Genomic DNA, 25334 nt, shown 5'->3' with positions numbered 1-25334 from the left:
AAACTATATATATATTTGACCTTCCTTGTTCCGTGCTTCTGGTGACACCCAGTGGATATTTCTGTCTGAAAAGTCTTTCCGCATGTAAACGCTAAACACATTCTGCTGATGCTTTGCTGCTTCGCCTCCCTCCCTGAATCTCTAGAACCATTTTCTGTCCGGGGTGGTGGTGGAGGGAGCAGTGTCGGCAGACAGCGGAGCGCCTAGAGCTCAGGAGGTCTGCAGGGCTCCGCATATCGTGAAACTGTTTCTGCCTACCGCCTCGCTGGCATTGTGCGCCACGTTTGGCCTATACAGGGTCTCCGGAGCCCACTGGCTCGGCCTGTAAGAACGGCTGTAGAAAGTGAGATTCATGGGGGGGGGGGCTCTCCCCCGGGACCTCTTCTTCGACGCTGGCCAGGCCAAGAAAAAAACGAGGGGTCCTTGAGAGTAACATCGGACCCGTGTAATCTCCTAGCGTCTTCACCGCTCTTAACGTATTCGGGCGTCCTCTGCATTAGGGTGGGTGGGCAGACCAGGACTAATTTCAGTCATTCTCTCTTTGCCTTCGCTTCTCCTATGTGAAACAGGGATTAGCATTTTCCTCCTTGGTTGGTTGTGGGGAGGGAGGATGGAGAGATTGTGTAGGACTCCGGACATCTACCTTGCCATGACAATTCCAACGTTTTCATAGAATAGAATCATAGAATAGCAGAGTTGGAAGGGGCCTACAAGGCCATCGAGTCCAACCCGCTGCTCAATGCAGGAATCCACCCTAAAGCATCCCTGACAGAGGGTTGTCCAGCTGCCTCTTGAAGGCCTCGAGTGTGGGAGATTATGAGAGCGATATTGGGGGAAGGCTAGCCCCTGTGGCAGCGCGAGCGTTTTTTGTTCCAACTCCGCATTTTTTGTCTGCTGCTTGCGATGGCTCCCGACATCCCACTCCTGACTCCTATCTGAGCAGTATCTTAGAATATATTTTTGTCGGGCAGAAGTGCTACCAACTGGTCAGGCCGCAGTTGTGGAAGAAAGCCTTTGGTATGGCCAGGATCTGGGCTCCGTGACGTAGTTCAATGGGATGCCCCATTCTGGGTTGGAGCAGTCTTGATCCTCTTAGCAAGGACTTGCACCTCCGTGTTTACCGGGCCCTGAGCAAAGCGACCACAGCGCACATCAGATGGTTGCACTTTTTGGTCACACTTGACCTCTCATCTTGAACGTGAGCCGCTCAGCAGCTGCCCATTTGCATGAAAATAGAGATGGCGGAGCCGGAGACACCGTCTTCTGTGCTTGGCTATGGATGCCGTTGTTGGTGACTGCCACTTGTAACGATGTAAGCCACCCTTCCCTACCCTGGTACCCTCCAGATGTGTTTGACTACAACTCCCATCTTCCCCGCCGGGGCCTTGCTGGGGACCTAAAGGGGAGGAAGGACGTGGAGTGCATGGGACTCCAGGATGACTACCGATTCCTCTGTAGGATTCTGGGGCCGAAAAACTGGCAAACAACCCCTGAGCCTCACTGGCATCATAGTTATAATTATTAATATTTATACAACTCTTCAGGGGCGGGGGAGATTGGTTTGTGGGGTTTTTTTTAGAGGGAGACCCTTTGCAGGCTCACAATTGAAAAGAGATGTTTTTGTTTCCAAGGGGGTGTGTGGGGAGCATGTGACCCAAAGTGGGAGGGGAATGGAGCCTGAAAAAAGTGGTGGGTCTCCCAGTGCGGGTGTCGCATTATCAGGAGACGACACATTCATTCCATGCCGAAGGACAGAGGCAAGGGGCGAGGAGGAGGAGGAGGAGGGCGTTGCACAAAGCTGCCTCGTTCTAAGTCAGAGCACGGATCCCTCTCTCCCACTGCTGCAGCCTTCCCCAACCTACTGCCCTCCAAATGTGTTGGACTACAACTCACATCATCCCCAACCATGGCCATTTGAGAGCCAGTGTGGTGTAGTGGCTAGAGTGTTGGACCGGGAGTCGGGAGATCTAGAATCATAGAATCATAGAATAGCAGAGTTCGAAGGGGCCTACAAGGCCATCGAGCCCAACCCCCTGCTCAATGCAGGAATCCATCCTAAAGCATCCCTGACAGATGGCTGTCCAGCTGCCTCTTGAAGGCCTCTAGTGTGGGAGAGCCCACCACCTCCATAGGTAACTGGTTCCATTGTCGTACTGCTCTAACAGTCAGGAAGTTTTTCCTGATGTCCAGCCGGAATCTGGCTTCCTTTAACTTGAGCCCGTTATTCCGTGCCCTGCACTCTGGGAGGATCGAGAAGAGATCCTGGCCCTCCTCTGTGTGACAACCTTTGAAGTATTTGAAGAGTGCTCTCATGTCTCCCCTCCATCTTCTCTTCTCCAGGCTAAACATGCCCAGTTCTTTCAGTCTCTCTTCACAGGGGTTTGTTTCCAGACCCTTGATCATCCTGGTTGCCCTCCTCTGAACACGCTCCAGCTTGTCTGCGTCCTTCTTGAATTGTGGAGACCAGAACTGGACGCAATACTCTAGAGGAGGTCTAACCAGGGCCGAATAGAGAGGAACCAGGACCTCCCGTGATTTGGAAGCTATACTTCTATGAATGCAGCCCAAAATAGCATTGGCCTTTCTTGCAGCCATATAACCAGAACCGTTCCAGAGAGAATATAACGGGGTGGGGGTGGGGGGACCAGAGCTCCCTTGTCTCAGGAAGCAGGGCCTGTCGGCACCCCAAGGAACCAACGGAGAAGTTGTATCCCATGGGAGACTGCTAAGAGCTGGCAGGGGCCATTATTTCAGCAGATTGTCGAGGGGCAGTGTAGTGTGGACATCCCAGCCTCACCGATGGCCCCACAGCAGATGTCAGAACCAGCAGAGTGGAGGGGAAACCAGTTGCAGGAGCACAGGGCGGGCAGGGCTGAGTCTCTGAAGGGTCCCCCAAAGCTGTTGCAGCTCCCACTGTTTATTAACCTCATGGGTGTTCGTGCCATAACGGGAAGATGGCTCCCAGCATCTCAAGTCCTGCCATTGTGCACATGCTGGTTTCCTCCCCAGCTAATTCCATAGGTTTGGGGTGGCTTGTCCCTGCCTGCCCTGTTAACCCAGTGGCCCTGTAAGGCATGCAGCTCATTCAGAAGTCATCCAGGTGACTCTGCCTGCATGGAGAAAGCAACATGTGGAACGATCTAGAGAGATCGGTGCCTCAGCCAAGACCGGATAGCAAACCTTCTGGCTTGGCAGGAATTTGAGCCTGCGTGGCCCGCTTGAATCCAAGGCCCTCCGGCTATTGCATTGCACCGGTGTCCGTTCCTGGAGCCCCGAGCAGGTTTCTGAAGCCAAGGAAGACCTCTGAGAGAGGGCAGAAAGCGTGCTTGAGTAACACATCCGTGCATAACAAGCAGGGAGACGCGGAACGCTTTTATTAACGTTCTTAAAACCATTTGCAGTAAGTTATACATTACACCTTGTTGTAAGGATTGCAGCTAGGTAATGCGGATGGACATGCTATTCAAATATTAAATAATGCCATCATTTCAACAAGGGCACCCTTGTTCCCAGCGATAGCCTCTTTGACCACTCTTTCACAGTGGGTAAATTTCCGCCTGGGCTGGACCACTTTAGACTGCAGGTGGGGCCCCTCCTCCCCCACAGAAAGCATGACTGCCAAGGTTGGGCTTGGATCCTTCCCCCTGTCCTCTGTGTTTTGACTTGGAGGAGTGTTCGATCACGGGGTCCCCTGCCTCCATTCCGAAGTGGTACAGGCCAGGCATGGGTTGACCGCCTTTGTTGCACCAATGACTGCGTGTCTCACCCTTTGAACTTGTTCTGCTAATTGTTCCTGACTTGTCCTTGTGGGTGGGTTTTTTCCCTCTGCACCATTCCATCAAGCAAAAAGAGCGGGCCCCGTTCCAAGCCGAGCGTAGAATGCCTTTCGTACCTGCTGTGCAAAATCGGTGGGATTGTTTCTAAGCCTTATTCTGCCACACCTCCTTAACAAACGGGCTCAGTTCAGCACCTGTATTTCTCTCATCCAATTTGCTTTCCGAGTGTGCGGCTCCCCGATGGTTCTGCCTTCTCCTGGGGCTCTGTGGGGGGGGGGGGCTGTGTAGGTGTCCAGCACAGGCTGCAGCTCATAATCTTCTATTGCCTCTGCGTCTTTGTGCGTAGAAAATGTTAAGCTTTTGAGCAGATTAGGAGCTGTACAAATTTGGTTTCTGGAGGCAGGAGGGCTCTACCTAAAAGCAAAGGTTGTTGCGTGCTTTTCCTTGCCCCACGGCCAAGAAACGCCTTCAAGTGTGCATTTGTGGTGGAGGTGGTGGTGGTGAGGCCCATAACTTAATCCCCCATAGCACTACACATAACAACTTCAGAGGGCTTAACAAAGGCATTTTTCACGGTTTGGCATTTCCTGTGGTCTCTTCCCATCTGCCTCGCTTTGGCACAGTGACCACTTCCTCCTGGTAGTCCTGCGGAAGGAGTCTGCTGTTGTTGATGCTTGTGGGGAGCAGCTTGGTAGGAGGGCTTCAGCAGGACAGTGATAAAACGGAGCATGTCCTTCAACTGAAGAAGTCTCCCCTGCCTCCTTCTACATGCGGAGTGCCTGGCCATGTTTGTTTTGCAGTCACATTCAAATTCTTTTTCTGAAGACTTTTTGGAACCAGTTAGAGGCAATGAATTTTAAATAGTTAACGATTTAAACATCCTTTCACAAGGTGGAGCCTTCCCCCCCCCCCCAGTTTCCAGCCGGGTGGGTGGGGTTGCCATATTAGACTTGCAGCAAAAACGTTTTGGGGAAGGGAATTGTAAACCGTGAGATCGGAAGGAAAGGAAATGCAGAACGCGACCATCACAGTGCTGCATCTACACCGGAAACTCGTGCCAGATTAAATTTGCAAGGTGGCACAAGGTTTGTGCATGTTTTAAAGCACCTTGGTTCTGGAGCTGGTGAACTGACTCCTGCTTCTCTCTCTAGGGAGGGATGGGCAGAGCATCCAAGGTGTGGAAATTTAGTCCCCGACTGGCCTCTTTGCGTTCATCAGGCATCACTCACACACCTCAGAGCTTGCCCCCTCCCTCCCTAAGGGCTGGTCTACTGGGCAGAATGAGGTTCCGAGCGAACAGGACTGGATTGCCAATTTTGAATGCTAAACATAACAAAACAAAACCTCCCTGCAAATAAAAAACAAACGCTAGCTTATAAAGGACTAAACCAGCCTGTTGCCCTCTGTGCTAGCTTTCTCCTTGCGATGAGCATTACAAATCTGTGACCCCAGCCTGAAATGGTGTTCTGTATTCTACACGCCATTCCTCTCTGCCTGCCGCAGGTGTCGGCAAGGCCCCGCTTTGAGTGTCGGGGCAAAGGAGGTGCGTTGTGAACCAGCGAGGTCCTTGGTTCAAATCCCGTTCCTGCCATTTAAATGACAAGCTGACCCTTTGGCTTACTGAAGTGCTGCTTCAGTCACACCCTGGTTGGATATTCAGCTCCGCCACCTGCACGGTTTTCAGTTGCACACACGCAAAACTCCCCGTGTGCCATATCACAGACGGCTTTGTGCCGTATCACATGCCGTGTGGCATGGCTGGCGAGTGAAGCCTGAAGCCCAGCCGTTATGGGTACCCCCATCTTCGATCTGCCTCCCCCTCCCAATTTCTGATAACAGGGATCATGTTTTTCCTCCATCTTGCAGGGATATTGTGACTTGGGCTGCTGCTGTTGCTAGAAACCAGCCTTTAAAAACAAAGCCCTGTTATTTTCACAATGCTGAATTCTCTCTCACACACACACACACGCACTGCAAGTGTCAAATCCTGCACATGTGCAGTAATCGTAGGATGGCTCTTGTGCGCTGTTGTTCTGGTCGGTTGGATCCCATGAAAGCCTCTAACGTAGCCTTCCTCAACCTGGGGCGCTCCAGATGTGTTGGACTACAACTCCCAGAATGCCCCAGCCATCTCTGCTGGCTGGGGCATTCTGGGAGTTGTAGTCCAACACATCTGGAGCGCCCCAGGTTGAGGAAGGCTGCTCTAACGCGATGGCGATTTGCTCCTCTTGTGCCTGCTTCAACGAGCGCTTGTTAGTTGGGGGAAGCCGAAGTGGCGCTTCGTTGCTTATGTGCACTTTTTAAAGGCCCAAATCTCTTTTGCTATTGTCCTCATGGGCCAGTAGGGAAGCAGTGGCGTGTGTGTGTGTGTGTGTGTGTGTGTGTGTGTGTGTGTGTGTGTGTGTTTAGCAGAACCACCACCCAGGAGAGAAAGACCCTCCCCACAACAGTCTTCCATATCTGCAAAAGGAGGAAATGGGGATTGGGGGACGACGATGACATGCTAAACTGAGCATCGTAGCTGCTTCAGCCCTTATGACCCAGCCCATGCCATGAGAGCGGCCATTTCAGCCGTTGTGTAGACGAGGGGACGGGAGTTGGGCGGGGCGCCCTTTTTCACTGTCCGCTGATGCCTCATTCTCTGTTTCTTGTGACAATCCGCTGCTTGCCGCTCCTAGGGGCAAGGGGTGACCTTTCCATTTTAGCTCTCCGCTGAGAAGCTATAACTACAACTTCTTCTTGGCTGCATAAGACAAGGTTAAGGAGAAGGAGGATCTAGGTCTACTGGTAGGTCAGCCTTCCCCAACCTTGCCTGAAACCCTGGAGAGCCATTGCTGCCTGTCAGTGTTGACAATACTGGGCCAGATGGACCAATGGCCTTCTAGAATCATAGAAGAGTAGAGTTGGAAGGGGCCTATAAGGCCATTGAGTCCAGCCTCCTGCTCAGTGCAGGAATCCACCTCAAAACATCCCTGACAGATGGCTGTCCAGCTGCCTCTTGAAGGCCTCTAGTGTGGGAGAGCCCACCATCTCCCTAGGTCATTGGTTCCATTGTCGTACTGCTCTAACAGTCAGGAAGTTTTTCCTGATGTCCAGCCGGAATCTGACTTCCTGTAACTTGAGCCCGTTATTCCGTGTCCTGCACTCTGGGAGGATCGAGAAGAGGTCCTGGCCCTCCTCTGTGTGACAACCTTTCAAGTGTTTGAAGAGTGCTCTCATGTCTCCCCTCAATCTTCTCTTCTCCAGGCTAAACAGGCCCAGTTCTTTCAGTCTCTCCTCACAGGGCTTTGTTTCCAGACCCCTGATCATCCTCGCTGCCCTCCTCTGAACCCCCCTCCAGCTTGTTAAGCAAATATTTATTTATTTATTTATTTATTATTTATTTATTAATTACATTTCTATACCACCAAATAGCCAGAGCTCTCTGGGCGGTTCACAAATGCCTTTGCTCTGCCTTGCTTCTCTTTCCCCTCCCGGAATGGCTGCCTTTTCTCGCATACGTCTCTCATCATTTTGTTTGAAAGGAGGAGAGTAAAGATGGCCATTCCTGTGTAGCTTAATCCATTGCTCTAAAGGATTAGCGTCATCGGCAGAAAATCCATTATGAGAATTATGGAGCTCTTTCCATGGAGGATGGGTTGGTTCAGCTTAGTTCGCTTGAACCTGGCTCACAGGGCTGCCGGTCCAGCCTCGTTTGCAAGCAACACCTTTGGAATGCCACTTCCTGGCTGTTTCGAGGCAAGCTGACGGGGTGAGCCCAAAGCGATTTAGCCCCAGTGGCCGGCTGGGAAATGCAAACCTTTTGCAGGGACCTGAATTCCGTGCGGCTTCTGTGTGCACCTGGAGGAGGTGCAGAGTGAGTAGGAGGGCCAGATTTAAGCCTGGCTAAGCTGCTGCTCTGAAATACTCTTTGCTGATGGGTCATTATGGAAGCTTGTGGCAAAACAGGAACATCCCGTTATAGACATTCTTCCAAGCATGTTGAAGAGGAGTGTTCAGAGGAGGGCAACCAGGATGATCAGGTGTCTGGAAACAAAGCCCTATGAAGAGAGACTGAAAGGACTGGGCCTGTTTAGCCTGGAGAAGAGAAGATGGAGGGGAGACATGAGAGCACTCTTCAAAGACTTAAAAGGTTGTCACACAGAGGAGGGCCAGGATCTCTTCTTGATCCTCCCAGAGAGCAGGACACGGAATAATGGGCTCAAGTTAAAGGAAGCCAGATTCCAGTTGGACATCAGGAAAAACTTCCAGACTGTTAGAGCAGTACGACAATGGAACTAGTTACCTAGGGAGGTGGTGGGCTCTCCCACACTAGAGGCCTTCAAGAGGCAGCTGGACAACCCTTTGTCAGGGATGCTTTAGGGTCGACTCCTGCATTGAGCAGGGGGTTGGACTTGATGGCCTTGTAGGCCCCTTCCAACTCTGTTATTCTATGATTCCTTCCAACCAAATGGTAATAGCTAGCTCATAGCTTCCTCCAGATTTCGGCAGAATCGCCAGGTGCTGAGGAATGACACCAGTCATTACCAAAAGCAGCGCAAGTGAGGCTTATCCTTTGGATGTTTGCTAGAGTCATATGTACCAACTAATGTTCAAAGTGCTAAAAGTGTGGCCTTTCGGATTACACAGAACTCTTCTTTAGCCATAGGTCTTCAAAGTGGAAACTTCTAGCGTGGTGATTTTATATGGCTGGCAGACAACATTTAGCACGGAAAAACCGGCAGCTTGAGCAAAAGCGGTGTTAATTAGATTACAAATGTCTTGCCTCGCTTGGGGGATCCTGTCTAAAACCTCCCTCAGATACAAGGCAGAAAAAACTACGTGGAAGAGAGATGAGAAAAATTGAGTGGTGGAGGGGGAATGAAATATTTCCATCTCTTGTATGTGCTGTTGGGTTGAAAGTTCCCTTGTGCATCAGTGAAAGCCTTGTGGAAAACAGTCTCATTGTCATATTAGCAGAGCTGGAGGTAAATTTGGGAACCTCCTTAGATAGTTTATATCGAATGGTTAGAGGGACTTGGAGCCTGTCAGGGGCTGTTCGGCTGCCTGTGCCTTAGGTAACCCAGCTGTCAAAATGAGAAGGATCAGGCTTTGCTGATACTTGGTTGGTGATGAATGACACGTTCGTTACGGTAGAACTGATATTTTCCCATGTGCGTCTGGTGATAAAACAGAAGTGGCTTCGCCTTAAATTTCGGAGCACGTCACTTTGTCTCCTTACCCACCGCAAAATCAGTCTAAGCTTTTCGTTTTGGAGAGCCGCTTCTTTTCACCACCCAAATATCTCTCCTGAATTCATAGTGTTAAACGTGCGGATGGCACGTGATTGCTTGCCCTGCAGAATCTTTTTAGCAAGTCCCAAAGTACTCTGTGTGTGTGTGTAAATAAAACTGCTTTAAAATACCTTTTAGCATCGTTCTACAAACTGTATGAATTGATATACTCTGTTTTAAAAACAACAACAACACCTTTGGGTGTAATTGTCTGATTTATGTCTATTGAAAACCCACTGGTGTGATGCCAGAACACAACTTCTCTCTTCTTTTTTTGAAAACCCTTCTGACAACACCTGCTTAGGTCTTTGTTAGCGCCTCTGGAGAAGGCTTTATGTTAATTTTGTGTTACATCATAGAATCATAGAATAGTAGAGTTGGAAGGGGCTTATAAGGCCATCGAGTCCAACCCCCTGCTCAATGCAGGAATCCACCCTAAAGGGATGGGGAACCTGCGCCCTACAGCTGCTGTTGGACTACACTTCCCATCATCCGTGACCATTGGCCACGCTGATTGGGGTTGATGAGAGTTGGATTCCTACAACATCTGGGGTGGGGGGAAGCAGGTTCTCCAGCTCTGCTTTAGTTTCTGAGAAAACTGCTGAGCTTTACCTTCTGGGAGTTTGTCGCTTGCTGGTAGCACAGAACACCCAGAGTTCAGTTACTTTGGGGGCTGGAGTCTCCATAGGAACATAGGAAGGTGCCTTACGCTGAGTCAGAGCCTGGTATTGTCCACTCTGACTGGCAGCAATGGCTGTCCAGGGTTTCAGGCAGAATTGAACCAAGGGGCTGGAGCATCTCCCCGAGGAGGGAAGGTTACAATAGCTGGGATTGTTTAGCTTGGGGGGGGGGGGGGAAGGAGGCTAAGGGGAGACATGATAGAGGTGAATAAAATGATGCATGGTGTGGAGAATGTGGAGAGAAAGACATTTTTCTCCTTCTCCCATAATACTAGAACCCAACCAGGTCATCCCATGAAGCTGATTGGTGGGAGATGCAGGACAAATAAAAGGAAGTCCTTCTTCACACAGTGCAGAGTTAAACTATGGAATTCACTTTGAAGCCACCAATTTGGATGGCTTCAAAAGGGGGTTGGATAAATTCCTGGAGGAGAAGGCTATCAATGGTTACAAGCCCTGATGGCTGTGTGCTGCCTCCAGTTGCAGAGGCAGTAAGCCTGTGTGCACCAGTTGCTGGGGAACATGGGTGGGAGGGTGCTGTTGCACCATGTCCTGCTTTGTTGGTCACCAGTCAACAGCTGTGTGAACAGAGTGCTGGACTAGATGGACCCTCGGTCTGATCCAGCCTCAGGGCTCTTCTGATGTTCTTATCTTATGCATGCAAATCAGGTGCTCTACCACTCTGGCAAGGATCTTGTACTCCACCTCCGGGTTGTAGAAATATGTCCTGGATCCATGGCAAAGCCTTCCCATGCTTGAAGCTACAGGTTCTGCATCCCGGGCAACAATCCTTTTGTCCATCATGGTCTTCAGTTACTTCCTGTCCTGATCTACACCACCGACCCAATGCACGACTTCTCATCCAGCTACTGTGACATTCCTATCCAAAAGGCCTGGAAAAAATTATCGGCAGGAGTTCAGAATCCAGTGTGGACACTGAACAGGCTTATACAAAAGAAAGAGAGCAGACGTTTGCTGATTATCATCACTTGCACTATGATTATTCCTTGAATGGCCCTCTGCGTGCAGCATGGCTGACTGGGAGATGCTGGGAGATGTATTCCCACCATGTCCCACAGGCCCCCAAGTTGGGGGAGGCTGGTCTAGTCTCTTTGATGGCTGGAAGCTATTCCTGCTTGGTTGAGGCCACCATCATACATCACGCCTACCCTGTTGCTTGGAGCCAGGTGCCCTGAGGTTGCTCAGCTACAGTTGCTTGGTTGGTAGATTGCCATGGCTGTGCTGACAGCAACCCAGCTGGCTTCTGGGTTTGTTTTTTTTAGCACCCACACCTAAAATTGGATAACTGAAGTAGATGGAGTTTACATAGATGTGATGTTGTCTAAGGGGGTGGAGTCCTTTGGCATCTTATCGATTAATGGATTTTGGCACGGATCCTTTCATAGGAATACATCATACTTTATTGGATCCATTTTACTAATGGCCAGTCTTCTGGAATTCTCTTTTCAAGAATGATTGTCTCTGGCCTCATGCCAGATTCTCTCGTGGAGAGTTGGCCAGTGTAAATGTCACAGCAAAGGAGGGATTCTGGCCTTCATAAATCTCTCCCACGGTAAAATAGAACTTGGTCCACGAGGAGTCCCTTGTGGATGTGTAAGTGCCTTGAGGGGAGCAATGCAACCCCGTGGAGATATTAGGCCTATCCTAGGTGCATAATGAGGCAGCTTCTGGGGAACGAACCGCACCCAAGCTCTGGGCCTTGGAGACGTTGAAGCTCAGACCTGAGAATTGGCCAGTGCTAGTCATGAGCAGGAAGCCAGAGTCACAGACAAGATGGAGGCATATTCTGAAAAGGGACCCAAATGGTGGTCTCCTGGTCCCCTAAAACAGCCTTCCCCAATCTGATGCCCTCCAGATGTGTTGGCCACCAATCTGGAGGGCTTCAAAAGGAGGTTGGATAAATGCCTGGAGGCGAAGGCTATCAATGGCTACTAGCCCTGATGGTTGTGTGCTATCTCCAGTATTCGTGTGCACCCGTTTCTGGGGAACATGGGTGGGAGGGTGCTGTTGCACCATGTCCTGCTTGTTCATCCCTGGCTGATGGCTGGCTGGCCACTGTGTGTGAACAGAGTGCTGGACTAGATGGACCCTTGGCCTGATCCAGCATGACACTTCTTAGGTTCTTATGGACTACAACCCCATCATCCCCAGACAGCACGGCCAACCACCATGCCGCAGTAATGGGTATAACCCAACACGTCTGGAGGGCACCAGATTGGGGAAGGATGCCTTAAAGCAATCTGCCCGAGGTATCGCTGGCAAATATCTGTCCAGTTCCCTTTTGAAGATCTCTAAGGAAGACCCCACAACCTCTCCATACCTTGGCAATTTACTGGTTGCTGAGCTCTTCTGATCCTAAGAAATTCTTCCCAAGGTTTAATCAAAAATCTGCTCCTTATTATATTAACTGCTCTATTTTTTTGCCTTGCGTTCAGTGTTTCTTTGACTCTGTCTCTTCTGATGCAGCTCCTAGATATTTAAACACCACCACCCCCGCTTCCCTCTTAAATGTTTTCCTTCCCTCTGTGCTAAACAAAGTAGGTCCATGTCAACCAATAGGATCGTTCTCGTTTTTATCTTGATTGATCTCTTCCTCCTTATCCTGAATGTTGGTATCAGTGCTCTAGTCCCCTGGGTTTGGTTCTAGATCAGGGGTAGGGAATCTCCAGCCCACGGGCCACATGCAGCTCGTGGAGCGTCCCCATCGGCCCACAGGAGTTCCTCCAGAGTCTAGATCAGTGGTTCCCAAAGTGGGTGGTACTGCCCCCTTGGGGGGCGGTGGGATTGCATAGGGGGGCATTAAGAGGCAAAGGGGTGGCAGGGGGGCGCTCGAGGTGGTCTTTTCCCAGAAGCGCCTCTCCAGAAGGTCTTAACACCCAGGGACATTTTTATGGGAGAAGGTAGTTTGGTCCCAAGCCATGTAGGGGAAGAATCCACACATGTATTAATACCGTTTAAGAAGAGTCCTTTTACCAGTGAATTGAAATGTTTCAAAAGCACCAAAACGCTAATGAAGAGACATACCCTGCTTGGTGTGCCCCGCCACGCCGGCTGCAAAACAGAGGCGTTCGCTCTCTTTTCCCGCCCTCCCTCGGCAAGCCTGTGGCAGGTGCTTCGGATTTTGAATAAATATTCAATTAATTGTTACTGTTTTGAATTTGATTGTTATTATCTTCCTTAGTGGGTCATTGAAAACCGCTATTCTGAATAATGATTTTTATAGTGTAGGGTAGGGGGGCACCGGGCATGAGTTTGTGGAACCAAGGTGGCGGTGACCTGAAAAAGTTTGGGAACCACTGGTCTAGATCTATCCATCTTCCCAGACTTTTTGCATGCTTCACGTATGGGAAAACAACTCCCGTGTGTTGTTGTGCACAACTAGTTGTGAACGGTACGGATCTCTACGCTTGCAACAAATTAAACTTGCAGCATTTCACAAGTGACAGTCTAGCTTCTCCCTCTCTCTCTCTTTCTCTCTCTCTCCCTCCCTCCTGCATGGATGGGTCCTTTTGAATTGATAGGCAGCGTAGTAATAATCCATTGAATAATGAGTCCAGCCTTTCACAACTTTGGACAGCTCTGGCGCTTTCAAGCTTCCCAACAGAGCAACTGGAATGCTCTTCATTGGGTCAGCTGAGCAGACATTTGAAACAAGAGTTGGGGATGAGGGTTGGGGGTGTCATCCCACCTGTGCGTTGCAATTGCTTTTTGAGTGAGGTGACCTTGAAATGCCTTTTGGGAGGACGGATTGAGGCTTCCTTGCTGTTCCAGCAGTCGGCAAACACTTTTACGTGGACCTTTATGAACTAATGAACAAACCTGATTAAGATTTGGCAGTCACCCCCACCCATATTCCCTGGAGGGGTGGGTGGGAAGGCAAACATTCATGCACCAGTACTCTGGAAGAGGGTGGCCTTGTAATTAAAATGCTGCATGAAACCAAATGTTTGCTGATGAGCGTGGTGGGTGGTTAATTAAATGAGCTGGGAAGGGGCAGAGCCAAGCACTCTCCCTTCGCTGCCCTGGTCTACGAGTAGCATAAAGACCAGGACACTTCCTCTTTCGGTGGCCCCTGGAGTGAGAGTAGCATTTGTGCACACAATAATCGATAGTTCGTCCGGGAAGAGATGGTGCCCCCTCGCCGTGCAGTTCATGTTGACGTTCTACTAGTACAGTTTCTCCTCCCAAAAGGAAGATGTGGCCCAGCTGGGTCATCGGTGGTGGTGGTGTGTGTGTGTGTGTGGTGTACTGGGATGGAGAGGGCTGCTGTATAAGAACATAGAATCATAGAATAGCAGAGTTGGAAGGGGCCTCCAAGGCCATGACTCCAACCCCCTGCTCAATGCAGGAATCCACCCTAAAGCATCCCTGACAGAGGGTTGTCTAGCTGCCTCTCGAAGGCTCTTCTAACATGTTAGAAGAGCCCTGAGGCTGGATCAGACCAAGGGTCTGTCTACTCCAGCACTCTGTTCACACAGTGGCCGACCAGCCAGGGACCCTCAAAGCAGGACATGGTGCAACAGCACCCTCCCACCCATGTTCCCCAGCAACTGGTGCACGCAGGCTTACTGCCTCGGATACTGGAAGTAGCACACAACCATCAGGGCTATTCTTGTGCTGTGCTAATCCCAGTCGTTCAGGGCAGTGGTATGTTTTCCTGGTATGGGAGTTACAGTCCATCTGGAGGGCGCCAAGTTGGGGAAGGCGGTGAGTTTGTGTCTCCATCTGAACTCCTTGCAACGCGGCCGAGGATTCTCTGCTCATGTCCCGTCCCGTCCCCCCAACAAAGTTACAATGGATCAAAAGGCACCATTGCATTGCAGACCCTTGGAGAGGCAAAAATGTCTTGGGGTGGCCCTGGATTTGAGAGGGGAGGGGCCAGGAGGGCTGGATACAAGCCATCGTTGTGGGGTGTTCGGTTGCAGCGGGTTGTGCAGACAAAGTGAAGGAGAAATGGGGAAGTCTTTGGTGAGGAGGAGGGATGGGAGGGAATTGGCACAGTAGGGCAATAAGCTCAGCCTTCCCCAGCCTGGTACCCAACAGGTGTGTTGGACTACAATTCCCAGCATCCCGCAGCCAGCCATGCTGGGAACTGTAGTCCAACGCACCTGGAGGGAAGTCTGCAGTCGTTCATTGCTGAAATAATAATAATAATAATAATAATAATAATAATAATAATAATTTATTTGTATCCCGCCTTTCGCCCAATACTGGGCCTCAAGGCGGCCTTGCAAAATTTAAAACATAGATGCTCCATCCCACCGTTTGTTATACCTTCCTCTTTTTTTTTTTTGCAATGTGAAGTCCAGGCAGCGGAGCGGACTGAGAGATGGCCGAAGTCTTGGAAGACCCAGATTCAAATTCCCGCTTAGCCATGAAGGTCGTGAGGTGATCTTGGGACAGTCACCTCCTCTCAGCCTTCGCCTCCCTCACCAGCCTGGTTGCGAAGGGAAATAGTGGGGTGGGCCGGAGAGCCGCTTACACTGCTGTGAACTCCTCAGAAAAAAGGCAGGACAGACCTGCCCTAAATGAATTGCTGCCTTCAATGGGAGGGCTGCGTCCTGCCCAGGAGCCACAGGGGACCCTTGTCTGCGCTTGAATAAACAGTTTTGCGCTGGCCATCAAGCACAGTTGCCAGGAAGCAGGATTGAGGCAGCTGAATTGGCATCAAGGTGATTTCTGGCCTCAGTGGCTGTGTCCGTCCTTCCGTCCGTCCCCTTCACCTTGTACGGGAGACGGACTCTCGCTGTTGACAGCCAGCCAACAGGCAACCCTGAGCCATCTAAGCCTGAAACCCTCAGTGAGCTGACTGCTAATTTAATCTGGCTAGAGGCCTGGGCTTCTAGGCCCCAAAGCGGTTTCTTTTTCTGTGGTGTGAAATCTGCCCTTGTGACAATCCAGATTGTACATTCTCCTGCCAGAGGCCCAAGAAAATTCTGAAACCTATTAATAACTCATTTTAATTTGAGGGCACTGACGAAGCTCACACCCCTACCCCCACCTCACTTTGTTTCGGTTCCCTTTTTGTCTTGGAGTGACTGGCCGTGTGCCAGATTTTGTGAGGGGGGGAGCGCTGAACGAGATGGGCCTGTGATTTGCGGTGGGAAGGTGAGCCAAGGAAGACCCAGTGAAGAGGGCCATGTTCCCTCCCTGCCTGTGTAGGGTTTTGCAGGTACCTCAGCTTTTCTTCCGCACTTAAGCCGAAGGCCAGCACTGAAAGAGGAGCACGAGTATGAAGCTTTCTGACCGTGCTCCTGGGCTAATGTCACGCATCATGAGCCACTCGGGACGAGCCTATGGCACCATGCCTTCCCTCGGAAGGAGCCTCATTCTCATGGGCGGCTTCTGATGTTACCCCATCAGCACGGGAAGCCGTTGCACTGTAGCAGCTCCTGCCCGCTCAAGTTAAATTAGAGTGACTGGATTCGCACAACGCGATAACCAGCAGCGGGTGAAAAAGTCAACGGTGGGTTAAACAGTCAACCGTTGATTATTGTATCGTCTGTCGGAACTTTTTCACACCCTGGTTGGTTATTTGGCCAAAATAACCAACACCGTGCAGAGTTGATTATTTGAACAACCGTTGGTTATCGTGTCATGTGTTGGACATCGTTGACGATTTTGTCGCACACCGTTGGTTATTTTCAGCGACAACAGAATCTCCTGACAAGAGCGACCAAAGCAGCAGCTGCCACTCTAGCCCAACCGTCAGAACTCTCAGTGGCTGATGGGATACCAGCAGGAGGACTGAGGTGGGGAGAGAGGGTGGGGGGATGTGTCAATCAAAGATACCATTGACTAATAGTCAACTCAACACTGACCTTAATCCACACCACGGTTGATTATAATCATGTCGTGGGGGGCTACTCCCTTCATAATCATCCGTGTAGTTGACTGTTAACCCGCCATTGATTATTGTGTTGTCAGAATGCAGCCATTGAATGCCAAGGAGTATCTCCCAGGAGAAGGTGCGCTTTGACATATGCTGGTTGATAACACAGCTGATTTCCCCTTGGCCAGGGTTAAGCAGCCGAGCTCTTTCCGTACTCAAGTTTGTGTTTTGTCTTGGGGGAGTGGGATGTTCAGAGGGAGCCTTTTCTCCAGTTGGACTCAAGACCCTTAACTAAGCACAGAAGAAGTGCCATCCTGGATCATAGAATCATAGAATAGCAGAGTTGGAAGGGGCCTACAAAGCCATCGAGTCCAACCCCCTGCTCGATGCAGGAATCCACCCTAAAGCATCCCTGACAGAGGGTTGTCCAGCTGCCTCTTGAAGGCCCCTAGTGTGGGAGAGCCCACAACCTCCCTAGGTCACTGATTCCATTGTCGTACTGCTCTAACAGTCAGGAAGTTTTTCCTGATGTCCAGCTAGAATCTGGCTCCCAGTCACTTGAGCCTGTTATTCCGTGTCCTGCACTCTGGGAGGATCGAGAAGAGATCCTGGCCCTCCTGTGTGTGACAACCTTTGAAGTACTTGAAGAGTGCTATCATGTCTCCCCTCAATCTTCTCTTCTCCAGGCTAAACATGCCCAGTTCTTTCAGTCTCTCTTCATAGGGCTTTGTTTCCAGACCCCTGATCATCCTGGTTGCCCTCCTCTGAACCCGCTCCAGCTTGTCTGCGTCCTTCTTGAATTGTGGAGCCCAGAACTAGATGCAATACTGTAGATGAGGCCTAACCAGGGCCGAATAGAGAGGAACCAGTACCTCCCGTGATTTGGAAGCTATACTTCTATGAATGCAGCCCAAAATAGCATTTGCCTTTCTTGCAGCCCTATTGCACTGTTGGCTCATATTCAGCTTGTGATCTACAACAATTCCAAGACCCTTCTCATTTGTAGTATTGCTGTGCCAAGGGTCCATCCCTCTGTTCACACAATGTCCAATCAGCCGTCGGCCAGGGACCAACAAGGCAGGACATGGTGCAACAGTACCCTCCCACCCATGTTCCCCAGCATGTTCCCTACCTCTTCCACTCCTATTATGCAGGAAGAAGCATTTAGCTGCGTTCCATCTCATGTGGCAGCACAGTTGGGAGTAGACAGTGTGTGTACTCTGCAGGTGGGGGAGATTCCTGGTTCCTCCCATGTTCCTAAAAGGAAGGACTTCTTCACACAGCGCATAGTTAAATGATGGAACTCACTACCACAAGATGTGGTGATGGCCACCAATTTGGATGGCTTTCAAAGGGGGTTGGATAAATTCCTGGAGGAGAAGGCTCTTAGTGGCTACTAGTCCTGCTGGCTATGTGCTATCTCCAGTATTCGAGGCAGTAAGCCTGTGTGCACCAGTTGCTGGGGAACATGGGCGGGAGGGTGCTGTTGCACCATGTCCTGCCTTGTTCATCCCTGGCCAATGGCTGCCTGGCCACTGTGTGAACAGAGTGCTGGACTAGACGGACCCTTGGTCTGATCCATCAGGGCGCTTCTGATGTGATTTCTTTCAGCTGCTTTTAACTCCCAATAGTTGTTCTATTCCAAATTCTATCTTGGCTGCCATCAAGTGATTTCTTCACACTGAGGCCCCCTGGCCGGCTCTGTTGGTTCTTGGGAGAACCGAGATGAACTCTGCAAGGCCGTTGCCAAAGAGCGCAGCCACTCTGCGACGTAAAGCAAACTCTCCCCAAGAGTTCGCGGCCAGTCTGTCAAGATTAGAACTTGGAACTGAAAAAGGAGTTAATGAGCTTAAATGCATTCAGCCTCGCTGCAGAGCAGTCTACAGGTGCGTCTTCTAAATGCACGCAGATACTAAAATATTTGGCTTTGCATTCAACGGGGCTGGGGGGCTTCTGGATGCTGGATCAAGAGGCTTCTCTGGACTTTGAAATCTTATGTGAGTTGTCACAAACAGCTCTCCTCCGTACATCCGTCTTGCGGCAGCCGCAACGTCTTGACAAATGTCCACTCAACACGCAGCGTTGTCACACGTCAGGAGCACTTTCTGCAACGCTTCCTACATGGAAAGCAGAAACAGAGCTGCTAGCTTGTCGTCTAAGGCAGGCTTCTACTTGCACGTCATGGGCTGAAAAGGGGGGGTGGCGAGGAGGAGGAGGAGGCGAACGGCTTGCGTACATTGTGAATGCACCACTGTTTCTGGACTGCATACATTGTGAATGCACCACTGTTTCTGGACTGAGCTTAGCAGTGTGAAGTTTGCTTTCTATATATATATATATATATATATATATATATATATATATATATATATATATGACAAAAACTCTGTAACCAGCATGTGGAAATCCACTCCCCTGTGTGTTAGGAAGGCTTTCCGGCCCCTGCAGTAGTGAAATCGGCCCTGATACATGTCTCCTTAGCTAGCGTCCCTGAACCCTGCCTAGCCTCTGTCTCCTTCCCTCTTGGTGCTGCCGCGCAGGCTCCGCTAAAAACTGTCGTGACGGGTGAAATCTGAGTGCCTTTTGTTTCCCTTTTGCTTCGGTCAGCAAAACCCGAAGAGGTGAAGCCAGACGCTGAGGTTGCGAGGGCGAACGACATTGCAGCCCCTCCCAGCAAGGAGCTCCCGCCAAGCCCCGAGAAGAAAGCCAAGGTGAGGATCATCCGCCTGCCTTTCCAGCTTTGCAGGCTCCGGTTCTTCGTGGCTACTTTTTCTCGTCCTCCGCTTAAGCCGGTGATAAGTTCTGTTCTCTGAGCTGATGGCCCCAGGAGAAGCCCCTTTGCCTTGGCCAAGCTCAGCCCTAAGCCCATTGCTTTAGCCTATGCCCCCTATTACAAGTCCAGGCATACACGCTGCCTATTATTATTATTATTATTATTATTATTATTATTATTATTATTATTATTATTTATTTATATAGCACCATCAATGTACATGGTGCTGTACAGAGTAAAACAGTAAATAGCAAGACCCTGCCGCATAGGCTTACATTCTAATAAAGTCATAGTAAAGCAATAAGGAGGGGGAGAGAATGCAAACAGGCACTGGGTAGGGTAAATATAAAAGTCTGTTTCTTATTTATTTATTTATTTGTTGCATTAACTCTCCCCACGGCCTGAGTTCGATCCCAGCAGAAGCTGGTTTCAGGCAGCCGGCTCGGGTCGACTCAGCCTTCCATCCTCCCGAGGTCTGTAAAATGAGTACCCAGCTAGCTGGGGGAAAGGTAATCACGGCCAGGGAAGGCAACGGCAAACCACCCCGCTGTAAGGCCTGCCAAGAAAACGTCAGTGAAAGCTGGCGTCCCTCCAAGAGTCAGTAATGACTCAGTGCTTGCATGAGAGGTTCCTTTCCTTTTTCCAATAGCTGAAGCTCTCTGGGCGGTTCACAAAAAGCTCTCTGGGCGGTTTCTTGAGCATTTTCTGTTTGTAATCCCAGTTCCATAGGCTTGGAGCGAATCCTCAGACACAAGGAGGGGGCCTGGGATGGAGTTTGTTGTCCCGACATTCCATCAACACTCTTTTGAGCTTAAGAGGGGCTCAACACCTTCCCACTTGGCTCTGTCCTTCATAGGATTTTGTCCTTCGCTTTTCTTTCTCCCGGTGTTAAATGTGTGGCGTTTTGGACAAAATAATGCAGGTGAAAGAGCGTGCACCGTCTTCCCCTTTGGGGGAAGGGTCATAGCTCAGTGGTAGAGCGCCTGCTTTGTACGCAAAAGCCCCAAGTTCAGTTCCTGGCACTTTCAGGACGGACAGGAATGAATCTTGCCTGAAACCTTTCAGAGCCATTGCTGCCAGCCAGTGTCGGCAATACTGAGCTAGATGGACCAAGGATCTGACAGCTTCCCAAGTTCTGGCAGCTTGATGCTAAGAACCCCCTGCTTCTGGGGAATAGCTCAGACTGTTTGTCCATCTGGCCCAGCATTTGTCTGGCCCTGCCTGGCAGCAGGCTCTCCCGAATCTCTGGTTCCTTACCTTCTCCTGCTCCCTAACTGGAGATTCCATCGTTGAACCTGGGATCTCCTGCATGCAAAGCCGCTTTTCTCCCACTGACCTCTAGTCCCTTCCCCAATATCATCCGCGCTCTTTCCCTTGAATTATTATGTCCAAGCGCACCACAAACCACCCCCCCCCTATAATTTAGTGGCGGCAGGGAAAGGAAGCGAAATAGACATTTCAGGGTCCGTTTGGGATTGTCTCCCAGCCCCTAGGCCAGCCTTCCTCAACCTGGGGCGCTCCAGATGTGTTGGACTGCATCTCCCAGAATGCCCCAGCCAGAGGCTGGGGCATTCTGGGAGTTGTAGTCCAACACATCTGGAGCGCCCCAGGTTGAGGAAGGCTGCCCTAGGCTGAGGGAGAGTAGAGTTGGCTCTTCCGTTGCCTTTGACCCCACCCCCCACCCGGCCCCTTTACAGGCCAGCAGTGTTCCCCAAATTGCCAAGAGACAAATGCGCAGGTACGGGGGCTACTAAGCGTTCGGGGGTGGTTCTACAATGCTGCTGTCCTCCTCCTTTCTGCCACTTACTCCGTTCATTTGGGGTGATGATTGTTACATAGCATTGCGGAGCCCACCTTGTTAGCAAGGTCAACATGGTTGTCGCTGTTCTCCAGGTGATGTTCAGAGTAGACTGGGGACCGAAGCAATATAACTGGGCACCATTCGTCCTCCCGCCAGGCGCCCCCCCCCCCTTTACCCTCAGAGAACGGAATGCCGGCACCTTTATTTTCCTCCTGAATTGATTTGGTTTTGCTCACATTTTCGCTGCTGAACATTTTGTTTACCATGCGCTTCTTTTCTTTTTGTAACGTGTGTGTGTGTTGCTGTTGTCCCTCTTTCTGCTCGTGTGTGTACGTTATAACGTAAAGCCTTCAGCCTCCACTCCAGCAGCCAAGCCTGCTGCGGCGAAAACCAAGCCCGTGCCCACCACTGCTGCTGCCGCCCCCGCCACCAAGCGGCCGGCTTCGGCTACGCCAGGCCAAAACAAAAAAGCCACCAGCCCTACTGCAGGCCCGGCCGCAGCCACCGCCCCTAAACGCCCGGCGACCAGTAGCGCACGACCCTCCACCTTAACTCCTAAAGACTCCAAACCAAAGGTAAGGACCGCTGTGCTTTGGCTGAAAACCCCCAAGCATTGGGAGAATGTGCGCGGCAGGCAGGACGCGGCCTACGTCTCGGTTTCTGGTTTTTAGCACCCCGGGCCAATTGCCCTCTCTCCCTTCCCCTGCTGAATTGCCATAGCTGTGCTCTTTTGTTAAGCAGTCCGTCTCTTCTCCTGGAGCCGCTCCAGACGTTCCAGAAAAGCACGTGGGTCATGGTACGTTCCTCCGGGAGCGTACCACCTCAAGGACGCAGGTGGGGGAGTTGCGTCTTTTAAGGCTTGCCCTCGTTGGGGGGGAAAAAAACCACTTATGCAAAAAAAAAAAAAAAAAAAAAAAAAAGCTAGCATGTCAGGGAAGAAGGGTTCTAGCCTCTTCTTGCTACTTTTCTACACGTGGGGTGGGGGTGGCTAGGGGATGGTTTCTTCCACCTGCAATTCTGTCCAAGGGTATCTTGTCACTAAACCAACTTCAAGAGTTCCTGTTCAGAATGTTAAGGCCTCAGGAGGAGCTGCACTGAGATTTATTTAAGAGGAATGAGTTACGTACTGCAAGGGAGATATAGAGATATATTTGATGATACAGTATTGGAAATCTGTGTAGACCGTCAACGCTGTAGAACAGCCTTCCCCAGCCTGGTGCCCTCCAGATGCGTTGAACTGCAACTCCCATAATGCTGGCTGGGAATTATGGGAATTGTAGTCCAACGCATCTGGAGGGCACCAGGCTGGAGAAGGCTGCTGAAAGGTGGAGGTCAGAGTAATAGGAGAAGAATACGTTTTCACACCAGTTCAGGCCTAAGCTTTGTTTCTGAAGGGGCTGAGGTCTAATGAGTCAGATCATTGGCGCCACAGAAAAGGTTGGTTTGGGGGAGGGATTTAATGGGGGAAACGAAGTTACGTCATGTAGGTGGCCTGGGAGGCAGCGAGGGAGAAAGGCCAGAAGTCACATGAGAACATCAGAGACTGAAAGAACTGGGCCTGTTTAGCCTGGAGAAGAGAAGATGGGGGGGAGACAGGATAGCACTCTTCAAATACTTCAAAGGTTGTCACACAGAGGAGGGCCAGGATCTCTTCTCGATCCTCCCAGAGTGCAGGATGCGGAATTACGGGCTCAAGTTAAAGGAAGCCAGATTCCAGCTGGACATCAGGAAAAACCTCCTGACTGTTAGAGCAGTACGACAATGGAACCAGTGACCTAGGGAGGTGGTGGGCTCTCCCACACTAGAGTCCTTCAAGAGGCAGCTGGACAACCCTCTGTCAGGGATGCTTTAGGGTGGATTCCTGCATTGAGCAGGGGGTTGGACTGGATGGCCTTATAGGTCCCTTCCAACGCTTGCTATTCTATGATTCTATGATCAGAAGAGCCCTGAGGCTGGAACAGGCCGATGGTCCATCCAGTCCAGCACTGTTCACACAGTGGCCCACCAGCTGTCGACCAGGGACCAACAAAGCAGGACGTGGTGCAACAGCACCCTCCCACCCATCTTCCCCAGCAAGTGGTGCACATAGGCTTACTGCCTCATCCTCTACCCAAGAGGCGGAGACCTTTGGGAGCCCTGGAAGATGAGAAGAGAGACGTCCTCGATGCCTTCAGCTAACTGGAGTTCAACCTCAACTATATCTGGCTAAGATCGGAGCCAGTTGAAGGGTTGCAGCATCGGTCCCTGCGTGGCTCGTGGTGAAATGACGTTTGCTGTTGAACTTCTCAATTGGCAACGTGCCCGTGTCCAAGAAAGGCTCCTGCCTCCCCACCCGCTGTGGGGGGCAGAAAGATCGTACTGTGTTCTTGTGAAGAATCAAAAGGGGGGGGGCGGTTCCTTGAGCGAAAGCCACCGGTGCTTAGGTTTTGATGGAAATGCTGCCCTGTGGGTAAGTAACCTTAGCTTGGCTCCCGGTTCCCATGGCTACCAGGCTTTGCTCATCAGAATCCTGACACTTTTTCTAATTGACTTTGTGTGTGCAGAAACCAAATGGACGGTGAGCACAGAAGCGCCCTAAATCTTTGCCAAGGAGTGCTATTTAATCTTAAACTATGTCAACGGTTCTAAACGGCATCTCGGGGAACAGAGGCCAATTTCAGCAATTATGAATAGAAAGGACGCCCCGTAACAGGAATATATTACCTGGACTCCTCTACCTTCCTGGAAAAAGGATTTTCCACATCTTTCCCGGCTGCGTCAGCTCTTCATAGATTGATCAGTCTTTGCCCAGGTCCCAGATGGTCTCGGACAAACGCCATCTAAGCCTACAGAGCAATTTTCTCTTTCTGCCTGTAATTAAAGACTTTCCTTTTGGCAGACGACAGAGAGGCCGGCGGGGGGAGGGGGGCGAGGGGGAGGGAGAGGATGAATGGCGCTAGCGCACATGACACCGCCTCTCTTCTCCCATCCAATCCCTCCCGAAAAACCAACCTTTTCTGCAATGTGTGCGACTGGATTCTTTAGACCTTGGCCTTTTAGCTACCTCCCAAAAGAAGAGCCAGGGAGCTAGACTAATTCAAGTCAGCATTTCGTGAAGGGGCAGCGCCTCTTCAGCCCACCGCCTTGCGTGTGCTGGCAGCATAACATGGCAGGTAGCGCAATACGGCCGAGAAGCTGCCGTGCTGTAAAAATTTGCTGCAGCCTTCACCGACCTAATGCCCTCTGGATTGGTTGGACTGCAACTCCTGCCATTCCCAGGGATGATGGGTGTTGCAGTCCAGCCCATCCTGCGGGAGCCTGGTTGGCGAAGGAGGATCTAAGGCAGCCTTCCTCAACCTGGGGTGCTCCAGATGTGTTGGACTACAACTCCCAGAATGCCTCAGAGGTAATGCCCCCTACCTCTTACACAAGGGCTTCCTTGACTTGATCTTGCCAAGGACTACAGAGTTAGTTGGCAATATCCAAATGCTCAGTTGACTGTTCTGATCCTAGATGGAATACACATTTTTATCACAAGGAACCTGTGTGTTTTGCTTAAGGCTGGAAACAGATCTGAATATCTGCTGGATTTTCAAAAAGGGTCAGATAATCACTGTTTTGCCCCGAAAACCTGACACCCACACAGCACCTAGCAGAGTCTTATCCAGTCTGCCATCTCTTGGACGCTCCGTTTTAAGACTGTGACACTGTGGTTTCAACATCAAGCCATTTCCCCTCTTTTTGCCCCCCTTCCCCCCCCCCCCCGGCCACACACATTGGGTGGAGAATTCAAACGTGTGCTCACGAATGTGTGACATTTTGATTGGTTCTAATAAAGGTTTTGCCTGGCTGCGGTTTTTTGGAATATTCACTTTGATCAGGATCTCTATTATTTATATTATTTATTTATTTATTTATTACACTTATATACTGCTTCCATAGCCAGGGCTCTCTGGGCAGTTTACAGAAATTCTAGAATTGAGATAAAAACAAGTATACAAAATTTAAAATTCTAAAACACAGAACATACACACATAAAGCATTAAAAACCGTTAAAAAGCTAAACATGTGAGTGATTAAGATGTGCTGCCATATCCTGGGCAAAGAGAAAGTCTTAACCTGGCGCCGGAAAGATAGCAGCGTTGGCGCCAAGCGAGCCTCGTCAGGGAGAGCGCTCCACAGTCTGGGGGCCACCACTG

The 25334-nt window shown here is 50.5% G+C and overlaps 1 protein-coding gene across 4 annotated transcripts in view; it reads left to right on the top strand.

The window, feature by feature from the left end:
- Positions 1-25334, top strand: part of LOC134395923 (titin-like) — a 229497-nt gene that overhangs the window by 179400 nt on the left and 24763 nt on the right. For all 4 annotated transcript variants that reach the window (XM_063122207.1, XM_063122200.1, XM_063122216.1 and 1 more), the window contains 2 exons: positions 19190-19293; positions 21504-21731. In XM_063122207.1, coding sequence (XP_062978277.1) covers positions 19190-19293; positions 21504-21731 — 332 coding nt within the window. The remainder of the gene's footprint in view (positions 1-19189; positions 19294-21503; positions 21732-25334) is intronic.

This window comes from Elgaria multicarinata, chromosome 1 (assembly GCF_023053635.1).
Source record: "Elgaria multicarinata webbii isolate HBS135686 ecotype San Diego chromosome 1, rElgMul1.1.pri, whole genome shotgun sequence".
Taxonomy (NCBI): domain Eukaryota; kingdom Metazoa; phylum Chordata; class Lepidosauria; order Squamata; family Anguidae; genus Elgaria; species Elgaria multicarinata.
This window is presented reverse-complemented; position numbering and strand designations above follow the sequence as displayed.